Here is a 20,120-nt window from a genome sequence, read left to right as displayed (position 1 = left end):
GAATTGAGAAATGAACTCAGAATTGGGCTAAACTCCATTGTATCACATCAGTACCAAAGCAGGTGTAATTGCTGTGGTTATGCATCAGCTGAAGGACATAAACCGCTTTATAGTTTTATATAGCAGCCTGAACCTGGTTTAAACAGACATGTTTCTCACCTTCAGGACCAGATCTGATCCAAATGCTCCCTTGGTGTCGGTGATCTGGGCTCCGACGGCCCGGTACTGATCGTCAGAGAACTTGGCTTCGCGTCCGGCGCCGGACTCCACCTGCACCCTGAAGCCCTGTTTGACCAACAACTCTGCGCCCGCGGGAGACACGGCCACCCGCCGCTCATTCAGATAGATCTCCTTAGGAACGCCCACCAGCACCTCTTTATATCGCACACCTGACACACACACAGAGAGGAAGAAAACACCTACATTAGGAACATCCCAGAAAACCGAGCAACTGCATAGTAATGTGCTAAAAAACAACCACCAATAACACTCCAGCATTGTAGTGGTGAGTTTTGGACAGCAAATACCATTTACAGTATTTTCAGAAAAGAAAATACACAATCTACTTAGAATTACTATAGATTAACTCTAACCTAAACCCAACCATAAATTAAATAGGAAAACCTATTTAATAAGACATTATTCAGAGGCTCTGTGAAGCCTTTTTCTATGGAAGTATATTAATTTAAAAAAAATAAATTATTGTGACTTTTTATCTCACCATTCTGTCTTTTCTCCTCACAATTCAGCTCAGAATTGCGAGATATGAACTCAGAATTGCGAGATATGAACTCAGAATCAAGAGATATGAACTCAGAATTGCGAGATATGAACTCAGAATCAAGAGATATGAACTCATAATTGCGATAAACTCATAATTGCGGGAAATGAACTCAGAATTGCGATAAACTCAATTGCGAGATGTAAACTCAGAACTGCAAGATATGAACTCAGAATCGAGATATGAACTCAGAATTGAGATATAAACTCAGAATTGTGAGATACAAACTCATAATTGCGGGAAATTAACTCTGAATTGCGATAAACTCAGAATTGCAAGATATGAAATCAGGGATTGTGAGGTATAAACTCAGAATGGCAAAATATGAAGTCAGAATTGTACGATATGAACTCAGAATTGTGAGACAAAACTTTGAATTCTGAGAAAAACATTGTAGTTCCATTTTTATTCTGTGGTTGAAATAAACATCCATAGTTTTGTGGCTCCCACAATGCTGTTTTCCAGGTTTTACAGTACATCTATTTCACAGTGCAACAGTGGAAACATTGAGTGCACACACAGACGGGCGGCGTTCGGCGCAGCTTAGCGTCACGGCCGGATCAGCTAACACATTTCTCTCCATACTTGGCATCACGACATCCAATCAGAGCGAGGCAGCAGACATTATTAGAAGCTCATTGGCAGAGATCCAGTGGCAGAGTCGCACAAACATAAACTAAAGGGAAGTGACATGCAATGATAAGGACATTTCACGAGGACATTGAGAGCGAAAGATCATCTCGATTTCACCTTTAACTGACCTCGCTTATCTCCACCACAGAACGATACATTCACATGTGTTACATCACTTAAAACTTTCAGCTGAAAATAAGACACTCTCTGAGAGCTCTCTAGTTTGGCTCTAGACCTCACATGAACCGAGTTATAGATCTGAGGAGCCCGCCTCACCTTTATGAGCCTGTTGATCATACAGAACAGGGAAGGTCTGGAAGAACCTTCTCCCTGGCCGCTGCACAGAGCAGCAGGTCACGCAGCGCAGCAGACACGCCATGTCTTAGACGTCTGAGGAACAAAACACACAGTCTCAGCAGCACACACACACACGCTCGCTGTCAGACGCAGACACACATGTTCCAGCAGTGAGGCCGGGCGAAGACACCTGCCGCTCTCGGACCGCAACGCGAGATCACTGACCAGTGACGAGAGAACAGGGAAACATGCCAACACACACTCACACACTGCACAGATCCCTACATGATGCATTAGATCATATTTGTGACCCTGAACCACAAAACCAGTCTTAAGTCACTGGGGTATATTTGTAGCAATAGCCAAAAATACATTGCATGGGTCAAAATTATCAATTTTTATGCCAAAAATCATTAGGATATTAAGTTAAGATCATGTTCCATGAAGATATTTAGTAAATTTCTTACCGTAAATATATCAAAACTTCATTTTTGATTAGTAATATGCATTGCTAAGAACTTCATTTGGACATCTTTAAAGGTGATTTTCTCAGTATTTTTATTTTTTTGCTCCCTCAGATTCCAGATTTTCAAATAGTTGTATCTCGGCCAAATATTGTCCTATCCTAACAAACCATACATCAAGATTATTTATGTGATGTATAAATCTCAATTTAGAAAAATTGATACTTAAGGCTGGTTTTGTGGTCCAGGGTCACATTTATGTCTCTACCCAGCAAACATGCTTCTGCGGGGCCCATGCTGGCTTTTTCCAGGCACACTGAACTAGGGCCGGCCCACACCAAACCTAAACAGGCCCAGTGTGGGCTCACCGCAGGCTCTCTGTGAGCAGCCCACACTATGGGACTGCCCACATTAATCCAATGATGGCCCAGTGTGGGCCAGCCCATTCGGGCTCAGAGCAACTTCTGTATCTTTGAGTCCACGCAGGTTTGGCGTAAGCAGCCCTGTAATGCAACTAGGAGAATATTAACATTGATTGGCCATTCTTTAGCCACTCAATTGAACTGGAATGGCTCAAACCAAAAGAGACCTGAGACTGTAGTTTCAAATAGGCCAGGGGTCCTCAAATCTGGCTCACAAGATTCATATTCCTGCAGAGTTCCTGTATAACTGCTCGGCGTTGGTTTAATGCTGTCACAAATTCCTTTACTCACCACCAGAGGTCACTCCTCCATCACATTGACCTTCACACCACACAGACTGTTACATTTTACCCTGGGCTGCATTTCCCATTGCACTAAGTACACACAGCTGTCTCAATCACACGCTCACACCTGAGAACCATCTCACAATCACACACCCTTTATAAACCATGGACTTCCTTTCACAGATCGCTGAGTATTGTTCTGTGTATAGCACTCCCCTAGTGTTAGCTGCCGTTTTGTACTCTGTGTGTACATCGTTTGGATTATTGCTCAGGTTATCGGACTTCCCCTCTTCTCAAGCCCTCTGGATATTGTTCACCGATCGAGGACCCACACATGCCCTTGGATTACTCTTGTGTCTTGCCCGTGCCATGCCCGTTTGCTGGTGTTTTGACCCTGCCTGTTATTTGACTGTTTATTAATAAAAGCTTGCAAATGGATCCGCACGTCTCTCGTCTCGTCGGTTCCGTTACAAATGCTGCCATAGAAACAGCTTTAGTAACATTCTACTGAACGCATTAAAAACCCAGTAAACTATTATCTGCATGCTGAAAATAAACAGGTTTTGTTTGAAATGATGGCCAAATACAAAGACAGGGGAAAAATGTCAAGACCTGAGCAGGGAAAAGGGAAAAGAAAAACCAAATAAAGGATTTAAGACCGATAGGAAAGGAAGATGTTTAGCTAAGAGTAATTACAGTTAGTAGAAGTGTTTTTTTTTTTTTAAGGTAAGTGGTTGCAAACTATTTATTTTAGCTACATTTAAATTTTAAAAAATAATAATGTTGAAAGTTAGTCAACTAAATTTGTTTATTTAAATGTAGCTAAAATAAATTGATTGCAACCACTTAACTTAAAAAAAATTAGTAAATTCAATGAACAATTTTTTTCAGTGTGTTCATACTTCAATGATTTCATAAATCATTAATTGATTTTTACCTTGATGAGGTCGGCAACATTTTTTAAATTGTTTGGTGAATACAGTAATTATTAATTATTTTATTAATTATTAACCGCGCAATGAAAGCCATCATTATTCACTCGCTCTCTGTGAAGGAAATGCATGTGATGTTTATAAAGCAATTTATTGATATAAATTGGTGCTTTTTATTCTGTTGCTTTGTGTTTTGGAGTTGACTGTGGTTATAAATATGAATGAGAGAAGATTCCGCAATTATTTTAATTTTATTAAGGGAGATTATTATTTTTCCTTTCTTAGTTCATGAATGTATGTTTGTATTTTATTCTATTCATATTTATTTATATCCATTTTACTTATATCGTACCTTGTTAGGATTATTTTTATTGCCATCATGAATGTTAAAAGTTTTGTCACACATGTATATTCGCACAGTCTCCAGTCCAGCAGGTGTCGCTGTGTGTTCTTCTCTATGTGACACTGCAGTGATGAAGACTGAGAGAACATGTGAAGATGTGTGTGTTCGTTACGGTGCTCTGAAGCTGTTCTGTAATGTTCATCTGATTGCACTAATTCGCACATGAGCTGGAGTCTGGGTAAGAAAACAACAACAGCACTGTTTGATATTAATCAGGATATTAGGGTTTATAGTTTATCTCTCTCACATTCAACTTCATTCAGCACTTTTTCTTTTTATGTGTCCTGTAACTGACGCAAAACTGATTTGTAGCTGATTTTGTTTATAATATTTGTGTAACAGCTGGACACGGCTCAATCAAAAATTAAATTTGATCATATTTTCATTTTTGATTGAGCCATGTCCAGCTGTTACTCAACAGCGACTGGCTGTCATATATGAAATTAAGTAGGCCTAATTTATGCAAACTAAACATAAAACATTACCTGTTGATATTGTTTTTGGTGTTTACAGTGTAATATGAGTTATTGAGGATTGGGTTTTGTAATTGTTTTCTCTCATCTAATGAGCAATCACTGAATTTTGTTCATATTGTGCGTTTAATGCAGAGATGTAACGGTATGAAAATTTCTCATCACGGTTATCAGTATTATCACAGAATTGTTCAAATGTGCTGGAAATGTTAAAAAAAAGTACTGATGCATTAAGAAAATGGTTTTTGCATCTGAACTCTTCACATGTAAATACAAGTTTATATTTTCAAAATATATTCTGTATGCGTTTGTATTTATATATACATAATAAACATACACAGTACACATACATATATTATGTAAACAAAAACTTTTATTTCAGATGCGATTAATCGTTTGACAGCACTAGAGTTTCCATTCTTCTCAAACTGAGCTGTTGTTTATCTGTAGGTTTCTAAGATGACAAACATGGAGGGTCTGAAGGTTCTTCCACGGGACGCTGTGGATTTAAACACGCAGCGCTGTCGGATGGGTCCGGCTCTGATGTCCGGGTTAGGCCTGAGGCTGGGCGCTCCGGTTCTGATCCGGGTTCAGCGGGGAGCGTTTCTGTGCACCGCATGGCCTCGGCACGACCTCGCAGAGGGATTCCTTCAGATCAGCCCCCAGTGTGCGACTCCGGACCTCAGCACACAGACGCTCACCGGACTCAGGGTTAAACCAGCGCACATCACACCCCTTACCTGCCTCAAACTCTCCAGCGTCAGCGTGAAGGTGTTTGTGCAGAGTCTGGAACACAAGCAGAAGGTTTCCGAGCTGAGCGTTCACGAGCTGCTCGAGGGCCTCTATGTGCACCAGGGTCATTTGGTGGACCTGTCCGGTGCGGAAACGGAGATCAGGTGTGTGCTGGTTGAGAAGGTGAACTCGGGTTCGCAGAAAGCTGGTTTGGTTACAGCAAGAACCCATGTGGAGGTCAGCCTTGCTCAGACTGTTAAACACTTGGAGAGGCGCCAGGAGGTGTCTGTGTCTTCTCTGGGCGGCCTAGAGGAGGTTTACGCCTCGCTGAAAGAAATGATCACGTTTCCTCTGCGTTACCCAGAGACTCTACGTCAGCTGGGAGTGTCGTGCCCTAGAGGACTGCTTCTGATCGGGCCGCCCGGTGTGGGGAAGACACTGCTGGTGCGGTGCATGGCGAGGGACATCGGGGCCACATTAGTGACCGTAAACGGCCCGGAAGTCACAGGTTCTCGACCCGGAGAGAGCGAGGAGAACCTGCGGCACGTGTTTGATCAGGTGCGGGAGGCGGCGGAGGAGGGTCCATGCGTTCTGCTGATCGATGAGATCGATTCTCTGTGCCCGAGGCGGACGGAGAGCAGCGGCGCACCAGAGAACCGGCTCGTCGCGCAGCTGCTGACGCTGATGGACGGCATCGGAAGCCACGAGGGCTTCGTCATCATCGGAGCCACAAACCAACCGGATGCTCTGGACCCAGCGCTCAGGAGACCCGGGAGGTTCGACAGAGAGGTAATTCTGGGCAATACGGGCAAAAATTCATATCTTGGTATTTTTTGGCCAATTTGCGATATATGGTATATATCTGTGTTTTCGTTTTTGTATCTGGATTTATTTATTTTTAAATCTGTATTTAATATATGTGATCCTGGAGCACAAAAGCAGTCATAAGTCGCTGGAGTATATTTGTAGCAATAGCTAAAAATACATTGTATGGGTCAAAATTATAGATTTTTTTCTTTTATAAATCATTAGGATATTAAGTAAAGATCATGTTCCATGAAGATATTTTGGAAATATCCTGCCGGAAGTTAATTTTTGATTAGTAATATGCATTGCTAAAAACTTAATTTGAACAAGCATACATCAATGGAAAGCACATTTGTGGAAAAGCATTTGAGTGCTAGATACAGTTAGTGCTATCATACAAATATACTTACATGCAGGTGTAAAATTCTACATATGTCACATTGTCCAACTACAAATATTTCAGCAAAATATATATTTTATTCAGAATTACTGCGCTCCTATTTCATTGCGCTTCGTTTGGCGGTGCTCGTTCACTGAAGTCTGTAAAGTTTAGCGGAGAATAGCGAAGACGAAGGCTCATGCACTCCTGACAGCAAAATGGAAATATTTCCATGGCTTTCTAACATTTACAATACAATACCTGAAAAATGTAAGTTATGCACAAGGTAAAACAGCACATCTGAAACACATTAAACAGCTCAAGTAGCGCCTCTGTCAGCGGCACACGCAGCCTTTCTGTCAGAGCCGCTTTAAACTGAAACTATAAACTAGACATCTTACGAGTTTTTTTTTTTTTTATATATATATAAAGCTTGTCACATGTTTAGAACAAATTGGATTATGCAGTTTCTCGGCTGAGTGTGTCCTCCACTATATTTTTCAGATGCACTCGTATCAAACTACTGTATATCGAAATAAACGGTATTGCCTCATACCGTATCGCTTATAAAGCATATATCATACAAACTCGCCCTAATTCTGGGCAATTCAGGTGATCATTTATGCGTTTTGGAATGAAATACAGATAGAATGGATGATCTGGATCATATGTGCTTTTTGAATCGTAGCTGAAGTGAGGTTTACGGAGAACTACCAAATATGAGATACAAAATATGCTGATTAAAATTGAGATGACCATCCAAAGTAATGCCAAGGTATCTAAAATGCTCCACCCTTTCAACCATCTCTCCATTAATGCCAATACTGGGATGGATATGAGTTTTGGAGCAGCTAAAAACCAGTTCTTTAGTCTCTGAAATGTTTCGGTTTTAATTAAATTATATAATATTTATAATATTCATTTATATCTAATAATATATAATATTTATTTATTAAAAAATAATTAAAATTTTATTTTATCAATGTCTTTTTATAAAAAAAAAAAATAATAATAATAATTATTATTATCTGTACTGTGTTAGGCTAACCTAGACTTGTTATAGCACTTGCATGTTGTTGCTCTTTTGTTGGTTTTGATTGCTTCTTATGTCCTCATTTGTAAGTCGCTTAGCGTCTGCTAAATGACTAAATAAATTAAGGTGTAGAAAATTATCACATCATGTGCTAAAATGTGTTATGGAACATTGATAGTCCAAAAAAAATTCATTATCACTGTTTTTGACCAGCGCAAGAATAGCTCTGTCATCTGCATATTTAAAATAATGGGTAGTAGTAAAAAATTGTGTGAACAAATGATCAAAATATGACCCTGGAGCCCAAAACCAGTCATAAGGGTCTGAAATTGAGATTTATAAATAATCTGAAAGCTGAATAAATAATCTTTCCATTGATGTATGGTTTGTTATGGTAGGACAATATTTGTCTGAGATACAACTATTTGAAAATCTGGAATCTGAGGGAGCAAAAAAATCTAAATATTGAGAAAATCTCCTTTAAAGTTGTTCAAATTAAGTTCTTAGCAATGCATATTACTAATCAAAAATGAAGTTTTGATATATATTTACAGTAGGAAATTTACTAAATATCTTCATGGAACATGATCTTAATATCCTAATGATTTTTGTCATAAAAGAGAAATGTATAATTTTGACCCATACAATGTATTGTTGGTTATTGCTACAAATATACCTGTGCTACTCATGACTGCTTTTGTGCTGCAGGGTCACAGATATGATGGCTAGAAATGCTCCTGGCTGAAATTGAAAGGTCTCTTTTCGAAGGCATTTCTAGGCAGATACCTGTATCTGAATGAGCAGCTGTTATAAATCTTGGAATCTTGGTTGCGGTGTTTTATTGATCTGGCGTGTCCTGCAGGTGATTATCGGCGTTCCCTCGCTGCTGCAGAGGCGCAGTATTCTGAAGCATGTGTGTCGAGAGATGCCGCTCTCTTCTGAAGTGGATCTGAATGCTGTCGCTGAAGTGACCTGTGGCTACGTCGGGGCGGATCTGAGTGCGCTCAGTAGAGAAGCAGCGCTGCAGGCCATGCGACAGTCGCAGGTACAGTCACTGAGCTTCATTTCTAACAGCAGAAGTCTCTTGTTTTCTCTCTTGTTGATGCTGACGTTGTTGATGCTGTTCAGGGGGAAGCGAGTGAGCCGGTGTCGATGCAGCACTTCATGCAGGCGCTGCGGATCGTGCAGCCGTCGTGTTTGAGGAGCAGTATCGGAGCGACTGACTTCAAACCCATCAGCTGGGAGCAGATCGGAGGACTAGAGGATGTCAAACTCAAACTTAAACAGGTTTTGCAGATATTGCCAACCAGGGCTTGACATTAACACCCGCCGTGATTTTGCCAAAACAGACATGTTCCTGGATCAACATCTTTTGTTGATCCTGGATTAGATCTGCATGATTAATCGTTAAAAGATCGCAATTCCAACAAATCACCTTTTGAAAGCAATAGGTGCATCAATTAACGTATGTGTCGATTGCATTATTTGATTCTGATTTGTATGACTTTGCTTCTGTTTAATGACAAAACTCTTACTGTCTGACGTTTGTGTTCAGAGTATCGAGTGGCCCATGAGGTTTCCAGAGGCGTTCGTACGGTTGGGTGTTTCTCGGCCCAGAGGAGTTCTGCTGTACGGCCCGCCCGGCTGTGCCAAGACCACGCTTGTGAAAGCAGCAGCATCTTCATCAAACTGCACCTTCCTTTCCCTCAGCGGCGCCGAGCTCTTCTCTCCTTATGTGGGAGACTCTGAGAAAACACTGGCGCAGGTCTGACGTCACGCACTTCACCCAAACTGACATCCTCTGATTCAGTGCTTCTGTTGATTTAACATGTTAATTTGGTGCAACTGATTATGCAAAAAATGTGTTAAAATGATTACGGCATTTAATGCAGCCGTCCCGTGTCTGAGAAACATGATGCAGGACGACTGACTGCGTGATGGAGTCTATGCAGTTATATGAGCCTAAAATTCAAGATATGACGACAAAAATGCCTCTTTTATGTTATATCATATGATGTAGTTTAGCAGTATCACACCAGCAGGAGTGCCGTTTTTCCCCAATATCTGCACGACTGCAAATGTGATATTGATTTTATACATCAGTTCAATACACAAGATCATATTGTGTTACATTTTTGCTCATGAATCGGTTGAATGAATGACTCATTAAGACAGTGACGTGCTGCCACCTAATAATGCTTTTAGTATCATTTTCTTATGATTATTTATGCAATGTTAAATCAAAATATTTATTTATAAAGCTACTTTTTTGTCATTTTGGTAACACTTTAGAATAAGGTTCCATTTAATAACATTAGTTAATGTATTAACTAACATGAACAAACAATGAACAATACATTTATTACACTATTTATTAATCTTTGTTAATGTTAGTTAATGTAAACAGTTGTTCATTGTTTACTCGTGTTAGTTCACACTACATTAACTAATGTTAACAAACACAACTTGTGAATTTAATAATGCATCAGTAAATGCTGAAATTAACATTAACTAAGATTAATAAATGCTGTAGAAGTATTGTTCATTCTTAGTTCATGTCTACTAAATGGAACTTTATTCTAAAGTGTTACCATCATTTTTATTTAACTTTTTACTTCAAATTGTAATAATGACTTAAAATGATCTTTTGGGGGGGTGATTTCTCAATTAATCGGCACATTAAATAATCAAGTAGATTAAAAATATTAATTGCACGACAGCCATCTGTTATTTAGTGAGCACTTATCATAAAGCTACTCTACTCTATCATTTAAGCCCAGCTCACAGTGTGCGATTTTGGCCACGATTTGGTCATCTGAGACAAATTTTGAAAATCCTAGAAGATTCCTATAATCCTAGGCTAAAATCTGTAGTCTTTCATCGCTGGTTTGTTCACCAACAGCTGATTATTAGCCGTTGCGATCAAATTTGACCTCCGATGAAATTCTGGCAGTGTCAGAAGATTTGTGCGACTTCTCCTATGACGAACACCAAACTGTTTCTGTTTTTCAAGACAAGCCGTGATTAGAATCAATGCTAGAGATTTCTTCTATCCGCCATAAACTCCAGTGCTCACGGAATTCAAATTATATGTTGCCTTTGCTTTGATAAACTCGGGTTGCGCTGCTGTTTTCATGTGGGTGTGTAGTGCTGCTTACACTATTCTGCCTAAATACGCTGCTGTTGCCGCCGTTCATATACTTTTCATGATAGCCAACATTTCATCCCTGCATGCAGTGCAGCTCGCAGTCACTAGAACTGCGACGATAAAGCGATGCAGAATCAATTCGTGGATGCATTGTGATTCTCTTGATTCTGAGCTTAGATATTAACAGCAGATGGCGCTCTACTCTAGTTTTTATTTAATTTAATGAATGATTATTTTAGGTTGGAGAGTGTGTAAGCATTTGTAAACGAGCAGAGTACGGCTGTTTCTGAAGCATGCAGCGCCATCTGCTGTTCAAAACTAAGCTCAGAATCCACTCCAGAAAGAATCGCCATGTATTTGGAAAATCTCAGAATTGATGCTGAATCATTTCCCAATTTATTTTCCCAGCCCTAGCAGTCACTGACCGATTGATAATGTAAAACTCGGGACCAAATTTCTTAGCGCACCTGTTTTATCGCGTCTTGGCTGTTGTACAGTCATTAATGACAACTGAGATCCCACAGTGTGACATGATCATCATGTTCGTACAGTCTGACAAGCAACAATCGTAAAGGACTATTAAAAATCGCACAGTGTGCGCCTGGCTTTATCAGATGCATCCCAGCAGCTCTAGAACCTCAAACCTTCAGACAACTAAGATCCATCTCTCTGTCTCTCTGTGTGTCAGTTGTTTGCTCAAGCGCGAGCGTGTTCTCCCTCCATCGTGTTCCTGGATGAGATCGACAGTATGGTGGGCTCTCGAGCGGACGGTTCCTCTCACAGCGTTCAGTCACAGGTTCTGTCGGTTCTGCTGACCGAGCTGGACGGGGTGGGAATCCGAACTGTGGAGAGACGCAGCACCGGGAGAAAGATCGCTCAGTTAGAAGGAGGAGAGCAGGAGGAGACCAGACTACAGCAGGTCTGTATCATACACTACCAGTCAATATTTTTAAAATATTCTCTTCTATTCACCAAGCCTGCATTTTCTGATCCAAAATACAGCAAAAGCTGTAACATTGTGAATTTTTTTACAATTTAAAATAATTGCTTTAATTCAAATATATTTTAAAATGTAATTTATTCCTGTGATGACAAAGCTGTATTTTCAGCATCATTACTTCAGTCTTTAGTGTCACATGATCCTTCAGAAATCATTCTAATATACTGATTTACTGCTCAAGAACCATTTTTTATTATTATCAATAAAACAGCTGAGTATATTTTTTTCAGGATTATTTGATGAAAGATCCAAAGATCAGCATTTATCTGAAATAAAAAGCCTTTGTAATATTATACACTCTACCATTCAAAAGCTTGGACTCAGTATATTTAAATTATTATATATTTATTATTAAATTATAAAATTTGATATTTTTTGAAATAGAGTTACAAACCTGCTTGATGCTTTTACAAATTGGTATATGATGCAAAGTCCTATCTTTGAATGGATTTCAACATAAAAGTCCCAAAATGGTAGTTTATTGATGGTCACACCACATGATATTTCATAAAATGGAAATCATCGAACAATGTTTGTTTGCATATTAATGATGGAAATATAAATTGCAATTATACAGGATTACAAAACACTTTGGAAATCATGCCAAATAGTGCACAAAATTAATCTGAACAAATTTAGGGTAATTTCAAAGATGTTTCCAAAACAAGTTATGGCTGGATGGTCACACCGCATGATATTTTGACACTTTGAATAACAGAAAAATTACAAATAAATAATGTTTTTTTTGAAAAGTTAAAATGAGTACATACATGGGAGAGGTACTTCATATATATGGCATCTTATTATGCATTTAAACCAATTTTTAACTGAAAAAATGCAATTGGACAGAAAATTTTGGCATCACGTCATTGACCCATATATATATATATATATATATATATATATATATATCTCTTTTGTCCTCATTTGGAAGTCGCTTTGGATAAAAGTGTCTGCTAAATAACTAAATGTAATAGTAATGTAAATGTAAAATTATAGAAATTAATACTTTTATTTAGCTAGGATGCATTAAATTGATCAAAAGTGATGATATAAAGACATTTATAATGTTACAAAAGAACCTATTCATTGCCATTAAAGTAAAGCTACTAAACCTACACATAGGAGCCTGATAAAAATGCTCATTTTAGAAGAAAATTTCAAATTGCACTTAAGACTTTAGCATATGAACTCTTCATTTTTCTTTTAATCTCATTGTCGATTAAGGCCTGAACATGTTCTTTGTGAGATCCACATATGTGCATGTGTAGAGCTGTAATGCTAGAGTCGTTTTTAATGTGCTATTATATTTCAGATGGAGCTCCAGGAAGTGTGTAATAAGGATGTTTTGATTGTGGCTGCCACTAATAGACCAGAGGTTCTGGACAGTGCTCTGCTCAGACCCGGCCGACTCGACCAGATCATATATGTTCCACCTCCAGACCGTGAGGTGAGCAGATGGTCCTAACGTCAGATGAGATCTAATCGTCTCTTTCCAAACCCTGCCTACTCCATCTTACACAAAAAAAACCTGTTTCGCTGATTTAAAGTCAGCATGAAACAGAAGTTGCAACAAACCTTTCTACTGTATTGTGATGTATTTGTTAGTAAAATGCTATCAAACAAGAAAGTGAGGAATGTGAAATGTAGGGCAGGGACTTCATTTTATCTGTTAGTTGTTGATTATTTTGTGAAAAGTGGGTGTTGCATACTTGAATAGAGGCAGATCCAAACCTGTAAGACCTTCGTTCATCTTCGGAACACAAATTAAGATATTTTTGATGAATTCCGAGAGCTCATATAGACTATTGTGATTTATTGGATTGGAGGCGCACTATATGTAGCCTACTGTTCATTCATCAACTGAAAACTTGCTCTCTTCATAAATAAATAAATGCATAAGCCTACGCTCGTCCTGTAGGTTAATTATTAATGTCAACAAAAATCAAAGCAATTAAATGTGTTGTTATAATTAAAATATGAAAATTAAAATGGCGGTTAATAATAGATTATGACCATTTTTTTCGACCCTGTCTGTCAAAATGACTGTTAAAAGTCTAACGCAACCTCTGAGTATCACATACGTAAACAACGTATGCATCGTATGTTCAGATCGAAGCGCTGACTGCTGCAGACACAGAACAGCATACGTTGTTTGCATACGTGATACTCTCCAATATGGTGTTATAGGGTGACGCAGAAGAGACAAATTGTTGAATAAATTCATTATTTTTGTTTTCTTTGTGCACAAGAAGTATTCTCGTAGCTTCATAAAATTACGGTTGAGCCACTGATGCCACATGGATTATTTTAACCATGTCCTTACTATGTTTCTGGACCTTGATCGTGTTAGGATCCTTGCTGTCTATGAGAGGGTCAGAGAGCTCTCGGAATTCATCAAAAATATCTTAATATGTGTTCTGAAGATGAACGAAGATCTTACGGGTTTGGAACGACACGAGGCTGAGTAATTAATGACATTTTTGGGTGAACTAACCCTTTAAATGGCATGGTGTGCTTGAGTGCAGCAGATGTTCTCTCATAAACAGGCTCGTCTGGCCGTGCTGCGCGTCTGCAGTAAAAGTGTCCCGCTGCATCCGGACGTGTGTCTGCAGGATCTGGCTGCTCAAACTGAGCTCTTCTCTGGAGCTGATCTAGAAAACCTGTGCAAAGAGGTAAAGCACACACTCACCTTACGGCATCCCTTCATTTCCTTCTGTTGTGTAAAGCTGGACTCTTCTTTGTGTCTCAGGCGGCTCTTCTGGCTCTGCGTGAGGATGGATTCGAGGTTTCCTGCGTGAAGCAGAAGTATTTTCTCAAGGCGCTTCAGAGTTTGGGTCCATCGCTGAGTCCCGAACAGCTTCACTCAAGCCTCTATTAAAAATATATCAAATAAAAAAATTATAATTTGTGTACAAATGTCGTTTCACATACTTCATTCTGCAAGTAAAAAGTGAAGCACAAAAATATCAGCTGTGTAAGTATTAAAGGATATGCAATGACAAAAACATACTCAAAACCTCATTCCTGGTCCAAAATTAACATTTTTACCTGCCACTGTTGACTTACAGAGCTACGAGGAACAATATGTGCTATGTACAAAAACTGAAATTAACTGGACCTAATTGGAAATGTATTCAACAGTATTTTAATAATACTGAAATTGCACCACAAATGGCTTTTGCTTATTGGAATACATAACTTTATAACCTGAGACAGGGACCTTAAACTGGCTCTGAATTAGTATAGTGTTGAGATAATATTTTTATTTAGTCATTTAGCAGACGCTTTTATCCAAAGCGACTTACAAATGAGTAATTATGATAATTACGAAGTAAGTATTAGTGCATAATCTTTTTTTTTAAAGCCACAACATTCATTTTACGATTTTAAACCATGTAATCTCACAGAAATTGACCGTGCTAAAATACTATCTGACGTTAGAAGACTAATATAATTTCTGGGTCTCATAATTAATATTAGAAAATATTTTCAACAAGATCGCAGTTAAATGCTGATTAGTAAGTTAGCTGATTACATTTACCACAAGGAGTTACCAGTAATGACAAAATAACACCGAAAGATTAGCTACTGTAATCATTTGGTTTGTAAACAGAAGCGTGATATCTGAGTAAAATTGAAGGTTTTTGTGTCGTTCTCGTACCTGAAATGAAGCTCGATGCACCGCTGAAGATTCTCCTCAGACCAACCGTCAACAACTGAAACTCGCGCCTTTTTTTTAAATGTGCGCTTGAGCACAGCTAACAGTAAAGACCCGCGGGAAGCCGCTTTCTCTCGCAGCGAAGCGTTTCGTGCCGTTGTTTGATAACTCTTTAAAATAATATTTTTATTAGCAAGTTGATTTAAAAATAAAACAAATACATGTTAAAATCATTTTTAAAAAACTTTCGTAATACTGAAAATTATTGTGTGTGTATTATATGTATATAAATATAAAACGTCCTGTTCCATAAATGAGAACATTAGACAAAAGAGCTATAAGATGATCAGGCAGTGATTATAACTGTGTTTAGAGTTACTTCTCTTTAAACTGAATGTCATGCAGGACCCGCTGCAGAGTTTTGTATCTCGCTCAGTCATGAAGAAGAGTTCATCCTCATCGCCTCAGTCTTTAAGCTGCTTGGAGATTTCATTCAAGTACATGTGACATCTCCTGCTGTCTTGGGCTTTTCAGTGGTACCTGAGGAGCTTTGCTGAGGCATTTGTGAGCTGTTCTCGTTCTCAACAAGAGAATCCTGAGTTGTGCTGATATCACTCACTTCCTGCGACTGGCTCACTTCCATGAGTGCAGCAGGCGTAGTGATATTACACAGCGCCTGAAAGTAGTCCCCAGCTAGGTAACTAGTTATGATATAGCCGGGGACTACTTTCAGGCGCTGCCATATCGGCCTAGAAAATCACATTTTCCATCGGTCTTAGTACATGATGTAACTACAGAAGAGTCAAGCTTAAAATAGGAAAATTATGAAAACTCTTTGATAATTTTTGAGCGAGATGCTAATGGTCTAATCAGATTCAATTATCTATGCTAAGCTAAGCTAAAAGTGCTACCTCCAGACCCGGAGATCGGCTGAATACATTCAAAAACAGTAAAACTCACCTGTTTAACTCTAGGGGAGGAGCCTGTTTTTTAAAAAGTGCAGTGTTACTTTAAGTGGCTATGTTTATGAATCTGGTCCTTATACTTTTGAAGGATAAAAACATGGAGTTTATCACATCCGGCTCCGATTAGTAGCATAAAGGAATTTCCTCCTGCTGTTTGGTCAATGGACAGATGCCAGTTTAGTGAAGAAGGTTTGTTAGTTGAACAGTGACGCAATAAACATCAATGTTAAAACTGCGTATTTATACCGATTCCAGACCATGTATCATATATCCTTCATTTTAATGTGACATGAGCCTATCTGAGCAGTGTTGCCCGTCAGATTAATGAAGAGCACACAGCTCAAGCTACTGACGAGGAATTATCTCATTTTAGTTTTCATATTATTTTATTTCTGAATGATATTCATTGTGATTAACCTCCACGAAAGTCTTAATTGTTGTAAACTGAGATTGGTGTCTTTAGAAGACATACATGTGCTGAATTCTACATAAATAACCCACAACAATGCCGTGCTATGGGCACAGCCATTAATAGAGGCTACAGCGGAAGTTCTTTTATGCTACTATATGCCCTAAAAGTACATACTCCTGAGAATGTAGCAGAATATTATATAGGCATGCTTTGGGACATAGCTGCTTCTTTAACAGACATCTGTTGCTTAGTTACGAGCATCCTGTACCTGTTTAAACTGCCCTGTCAATCATCTTGTCACAGTTAACATCATCCACATTTAGTTTAATTTGATTTCCTTCCATACTGGAGAGAAATGAAGAGGCACATCATGGGTCTTCATGCCGAGATCTCTGCTCATGTGTTGCATAATGATACATTTCAAAGTTAATGACCAAACGTAGCACTATAAAAGTTTACAATGTTGCTGCAGATTAATTATAATGTGGATAACATTAAATTTATATTTTTAAATCAGGCTAGACATTGATTATTTATCACTCAAATCCCTTTCTCTACTTGTCCGTCAGTCGTGCATAGCCGCCATGTTTGTAGTTTTTAATACTTTTTATGCGTGTTTGTAGTTCTAATCGAATGCACGTCCACCGCACATTTTCGAATACTATTTAGGACAGATAGTATTTGAATTGGGACGCAGCACTAAAAGCACAGATGCGCTCATAGTTTAATTTTTAAGGTGAATCGCGTGGTGTGTGTGTGTGTGTGTGTGTGTGTCTCTCTCTGTGTGTGTGTGTGTGTGTGTGTGTGTGTGTGTGTGTGTGTGTGTGTGTACGTGCCAATAAACTCGTCTCCATGCGTTATAAGAGCGACAGTCAGAATGATGCTGTATCTACAGAGTAACTTCAGCAGGTCTGTTCATCACGACTCTTTTACTCATGTTTTATTTCATCTGTGAGTCTCACTGGAACATTCTGAATGGAAACGTTAATAATCTGTTTATTTTATTATATATATATATTGTAGGAAACCTCACTGCAACAGGTGAAAGATGTTTGGAGGATTTCTACAAATGCTCAAGAAGAGGAAGGAGGTGAGGAAGACCTCTCATCATCATCATCATCATCACTATCAGCCTGCTGTGGATGAATATTTGACTATCCTTGTTTAATTTTTTATTTATTGTAATTGTTCTAGTTAATTCCGTTGATTGGGTTTGTTGGATGTGCTGCACTTGGAGCAGCAACAGCTTCGATTTATTTCTTACTCACCAAACCTGATGTCATGTGAGAAACTTATCTTTATTATGAGTTTAATAATAAGATTTAAGTTATTTATGGGGTTAATAATAAGCATTATTATTAGTGTTCATTTATTATAATTATTGAACTTAGTTTTACTAGTTAGCCTATTGTTGAGGAAATTAAAGTTTTAAATTTAATATACATAACTGTCTGATATGTAATTGAAAAGTTAATATTTAACGTATAATATTATCAAAGCTATGCAGTGATCAAATTTCTTGACTTTTATAGTTTAAACAAGACCAGAAACCCAGAGCCATGGGAGACATTAGATCCATCAAAACCACAGAAGGTAATAAACGCTCTTTAGTGTGTTTCACAGATCAGGACGAACAGTTATGATGATGTTAACCAGCAGGCAAATATGTATTTATTCATTGTTTAAGATGCATACATGTAGATTATAAACCGCAATAACATCAGATAAGGATAGAGTGAAAATACATGACCTTTGAGACACGAGGAGATGCTCGGAACACTTTGCTCTGTTGACTTTAAAGTGCTTTATTCTGTCTGGAAGCTCAAATAAAGTTCCAGAGGAACATTAACAGGTTGTTTCTGTCTCCGTTCAGCTCATAACCATTAACCAGCAGTGGAAACCAGTGGAGGAGCTGGAGCTGGTGAAGAAACTGACCAAATGATCTCCTCTTCTGAATCTCCATGTTAATTTAATGGGGATGTTGTTATCTATGTTGACGGAGTGTTTGCATGCACTGGACTATACTTTAAACATGCACTGTGCCTTTAACTGTGAAAATCACCTGTGTACTGGATGGAAACTTAAATAAATTAATGATATGAATTGAACATGTCTTTCCTTTATGAAAGTATAAATCCTATTGAATATATTTTCTTGCAGATGAATTCCTCTCAAGGGGTTTTGGATTAGCCATTAATCTGTCCAGTGACTCTCATCTCATTTCCTTCAGCCAGAACAACAAGAGAATAAATCAAACCTGCTGACAGATCAATGTGTCGTGATCTAACTGAAGAGGAAGTGCATCTGAGGTCTCAAACGACTCGGCGCTTCCTGCTTCTGTCTTCATGTTTGTTCCATTCAAGTTTGAGAAACAATCGTTGATCTCTGACCTGAAGAAGCTGCTTTCATTCAGAGCACAGATCTTCACAGAGGCTGATGAGGTTCAGATTCTGTGTGTGTGTGTGTGTGTGTGTGTGTGTGTGTGTGTGTGTGTTGTTAACATATTGTGTTAGAAAAACAAACACACCCTCGTGAAATCTAGTGCATCATCATGAGCATTCCCATCAGCCCACATTGTCCAGTCACATGTGTAAACCTGTGTATTACTGGTTAGGACTTGTCTGTCACCGGTTAGGGTTAGGATTAGGGTCATCACAGCAAGCCGTGTGTGTGTGTGTGTGTGTGTGTATATGTACGTGACTCAGTGTTTTATGCTGATGTCGCCCGTCACGTGGTCAGGGAGTGTTTGACAAAAAGCTCTGAACCAACAAGAAGAACTAAACAGCTGGAGACTGACAGCTAACGATCACGAGCCCATAACTGTAGCATGAAGATGAATGTACAAGATAACATGTTTTATCTTCTGTATTTCATCACTCTTTCAGTTTTTAAAAACTAGTCACATTTTAAATGTGATATTAATTATTAGTTTAATGATTAGTTCATCCAAAAATGAAAATTTGCACCTCAGGTCATCTGAGATCAGGATGAGTTTGTTTCTTCATCAGGTTTGTAGAAATGTGTCTCTGCATCAGTGTCTCAGCAATGGATGCTCAGCAGTGAATGGGTGCCGTCAGAATGAGAGTCCAAACAGCTGATAAAAACATCACAATAATCCACACCACTCCAGTCCATCAGTTAACATCTGGAGAACACAAAAGCTGAAACTAACCCATCATTAAGATGTTTTAAGCTCAAATACGAGTCTATAATCAAAATGTAATTTATTTATTTTTATTTGTTGGACCCCAGGAAGAATAGCTACTATGGGCGATTATGGACTAGTATTTTAGT

At 38.6% G+C, this 20,120-nt stretch overlaps 3 protein-coding genes across 4 annotated transcripts in view; 2 read left to right on the top strand and 1 right to left on the bottom strand.

Annotated features, from left to right (window-relative positions):
• nnt2 (nicotinamide nucleotide transhydrogenase 2) overlaps nt 1-15,522 on the bottom strand; it is a 40,199-nt gene extending 24,677 nt beyond the window's left edge. The window contains exons 1-5 of one of the 2 annotated variants that reach the window (XM_079446020.1): nt 15,453-15,522; nt 14,481-14,662; nt 11,433-11,630; nt 1,691-1,804; nt 160-389 (exon numbers count right to left, since the gene is read on the bottom strand). In XM_079446020.1, the coding sequence (XP_079302146.1) occupies nt 160-389; nt 1,691-1,793 (333 nt within the window). In that variant the 5' untranslated portion in view covers nt 1,794-1,804; nt 11,433-11,630; nt 14,481-14,662; nt 15,453-15,522. Of the gene's footprint in view, nt 1-159; nt 390-1,690; nt 1,805-9,175; nt 10,172-11,432; nt 11,631-14,480; nt 14,663-15,452 lie in introns of those variants that run through there. The other variant, XM_079446021.1, reaches the window with a different exon arrangement.
• afg2b (AFG2 AAA ATPase homolog B) lies at nt 4,273-14,791 on the top strand. The gene is made up of 9 exons (XM_079446022.1): nt 4,273-4,394; nt 5,140-6,210; nt 8,503-8,685; nt 8,769-8,927; nt 9,196-9,405; nt 11,477-11,707; nt 13,104-13,238; nt 14,338-14,463; nt 14,541-14,791. Exons 2-9 carry the CDS (start codon nt 5,149-5,151, stop codon nt 14,667-14,669), a joined length of 2,235 nt encoding a protein of 744 aa, XP_079302148.1. The 5' UTR covers nt 4,273-4,394; nt 5,140-5,148; the 3' UTR covers nt 14,670-14,791.
• Nucleotides 15,523-16,140: 618 nt separating the features above from the next.
• On the top strand, nt 16,141-18,932 carry LOC306888098 (normal mucosa of esophagus-specific gene 1 protein-like). Its single transcript, XM_079446243.1, has 5 exons — nt 16,141-17,735; nt 17,850-17,916; nt 18,021-18,109; nt 18,359-18,419; nt 18,700-18,932. Exons 2-5 carry the CDS (start codon nt 17,875-17,877, stop codon nt 18,766-18,768), a joined length of 261 nt encoding a protein of 86 aa, XP_079302369.1. The 5' UTR covers nt 16,141-17,735; nt 17,850-17,874; the 3' UTR covers nt 18,769-18,932.
• The last annotated feature ends 1,188 nt before the right edge of the window (nt 18,933-20,120 follow it).

The sequence above is a fragment of the Barbus barbus genome, assembly GCF_936440315.1.
Source record: "Barbus barbus genome assembly, chromosome: 22".
In the NCBI taxonomy this organism is placed as follows: domain Eukaryota; kingdom Metazoa; phylum Chordata; class Actinopteri; order Cypriniformes; family Cyprinidae; genus Barbus; species Barbus barbus.
The sequence above is the reverse complement of the archived record's forward strand: the minus strand, read 5'-3'. Positions and strand labels throughout refer to the sequence as shown.

Coding starts and splice junctions, on each gene's coding strand:
- LOC306888098 (XM_079446243.1), top strand. CDS start 17,875: ATGTTTGGAGGATTTCTACAAATGCTCAAGAAGAGGAAGGAG. Junction 18,110..18,358: donor CTCACCAAACCTGATGTCAT/GTGAGAAACTTA, acceptor TGACTTTTATAG/TTTAAACAAGACCAGAAACC. Junction 18,420..18,699: donor ATCCATCAAAACCACAGAAG/GTAATAAACGCT, acceptor GTCTCCGTTCAG/CTCATAACCATTAACCAGCA.
- afg2b (XM_079446022.1), top strand. CDS start 5,149: ATGACAAACATGGAGGGTCTGAAGGTTCTTCCACGGGACGCTGTGGAT. Junction 11,708..13,103: donor AGGAGACCAGACTACAGCAG/GTCTGTATCATA, acceptor ATTATATTTCAG/ATGGAGCTCCAGGAAGTGTG. Junction 14,464..14,540: donor TAGAAAACCTGTGCAAAGAG/GTAAAGCACACA, acceptor TTTGTGTCTCAG/GCGGCTCTTCTGGCTCTGCG.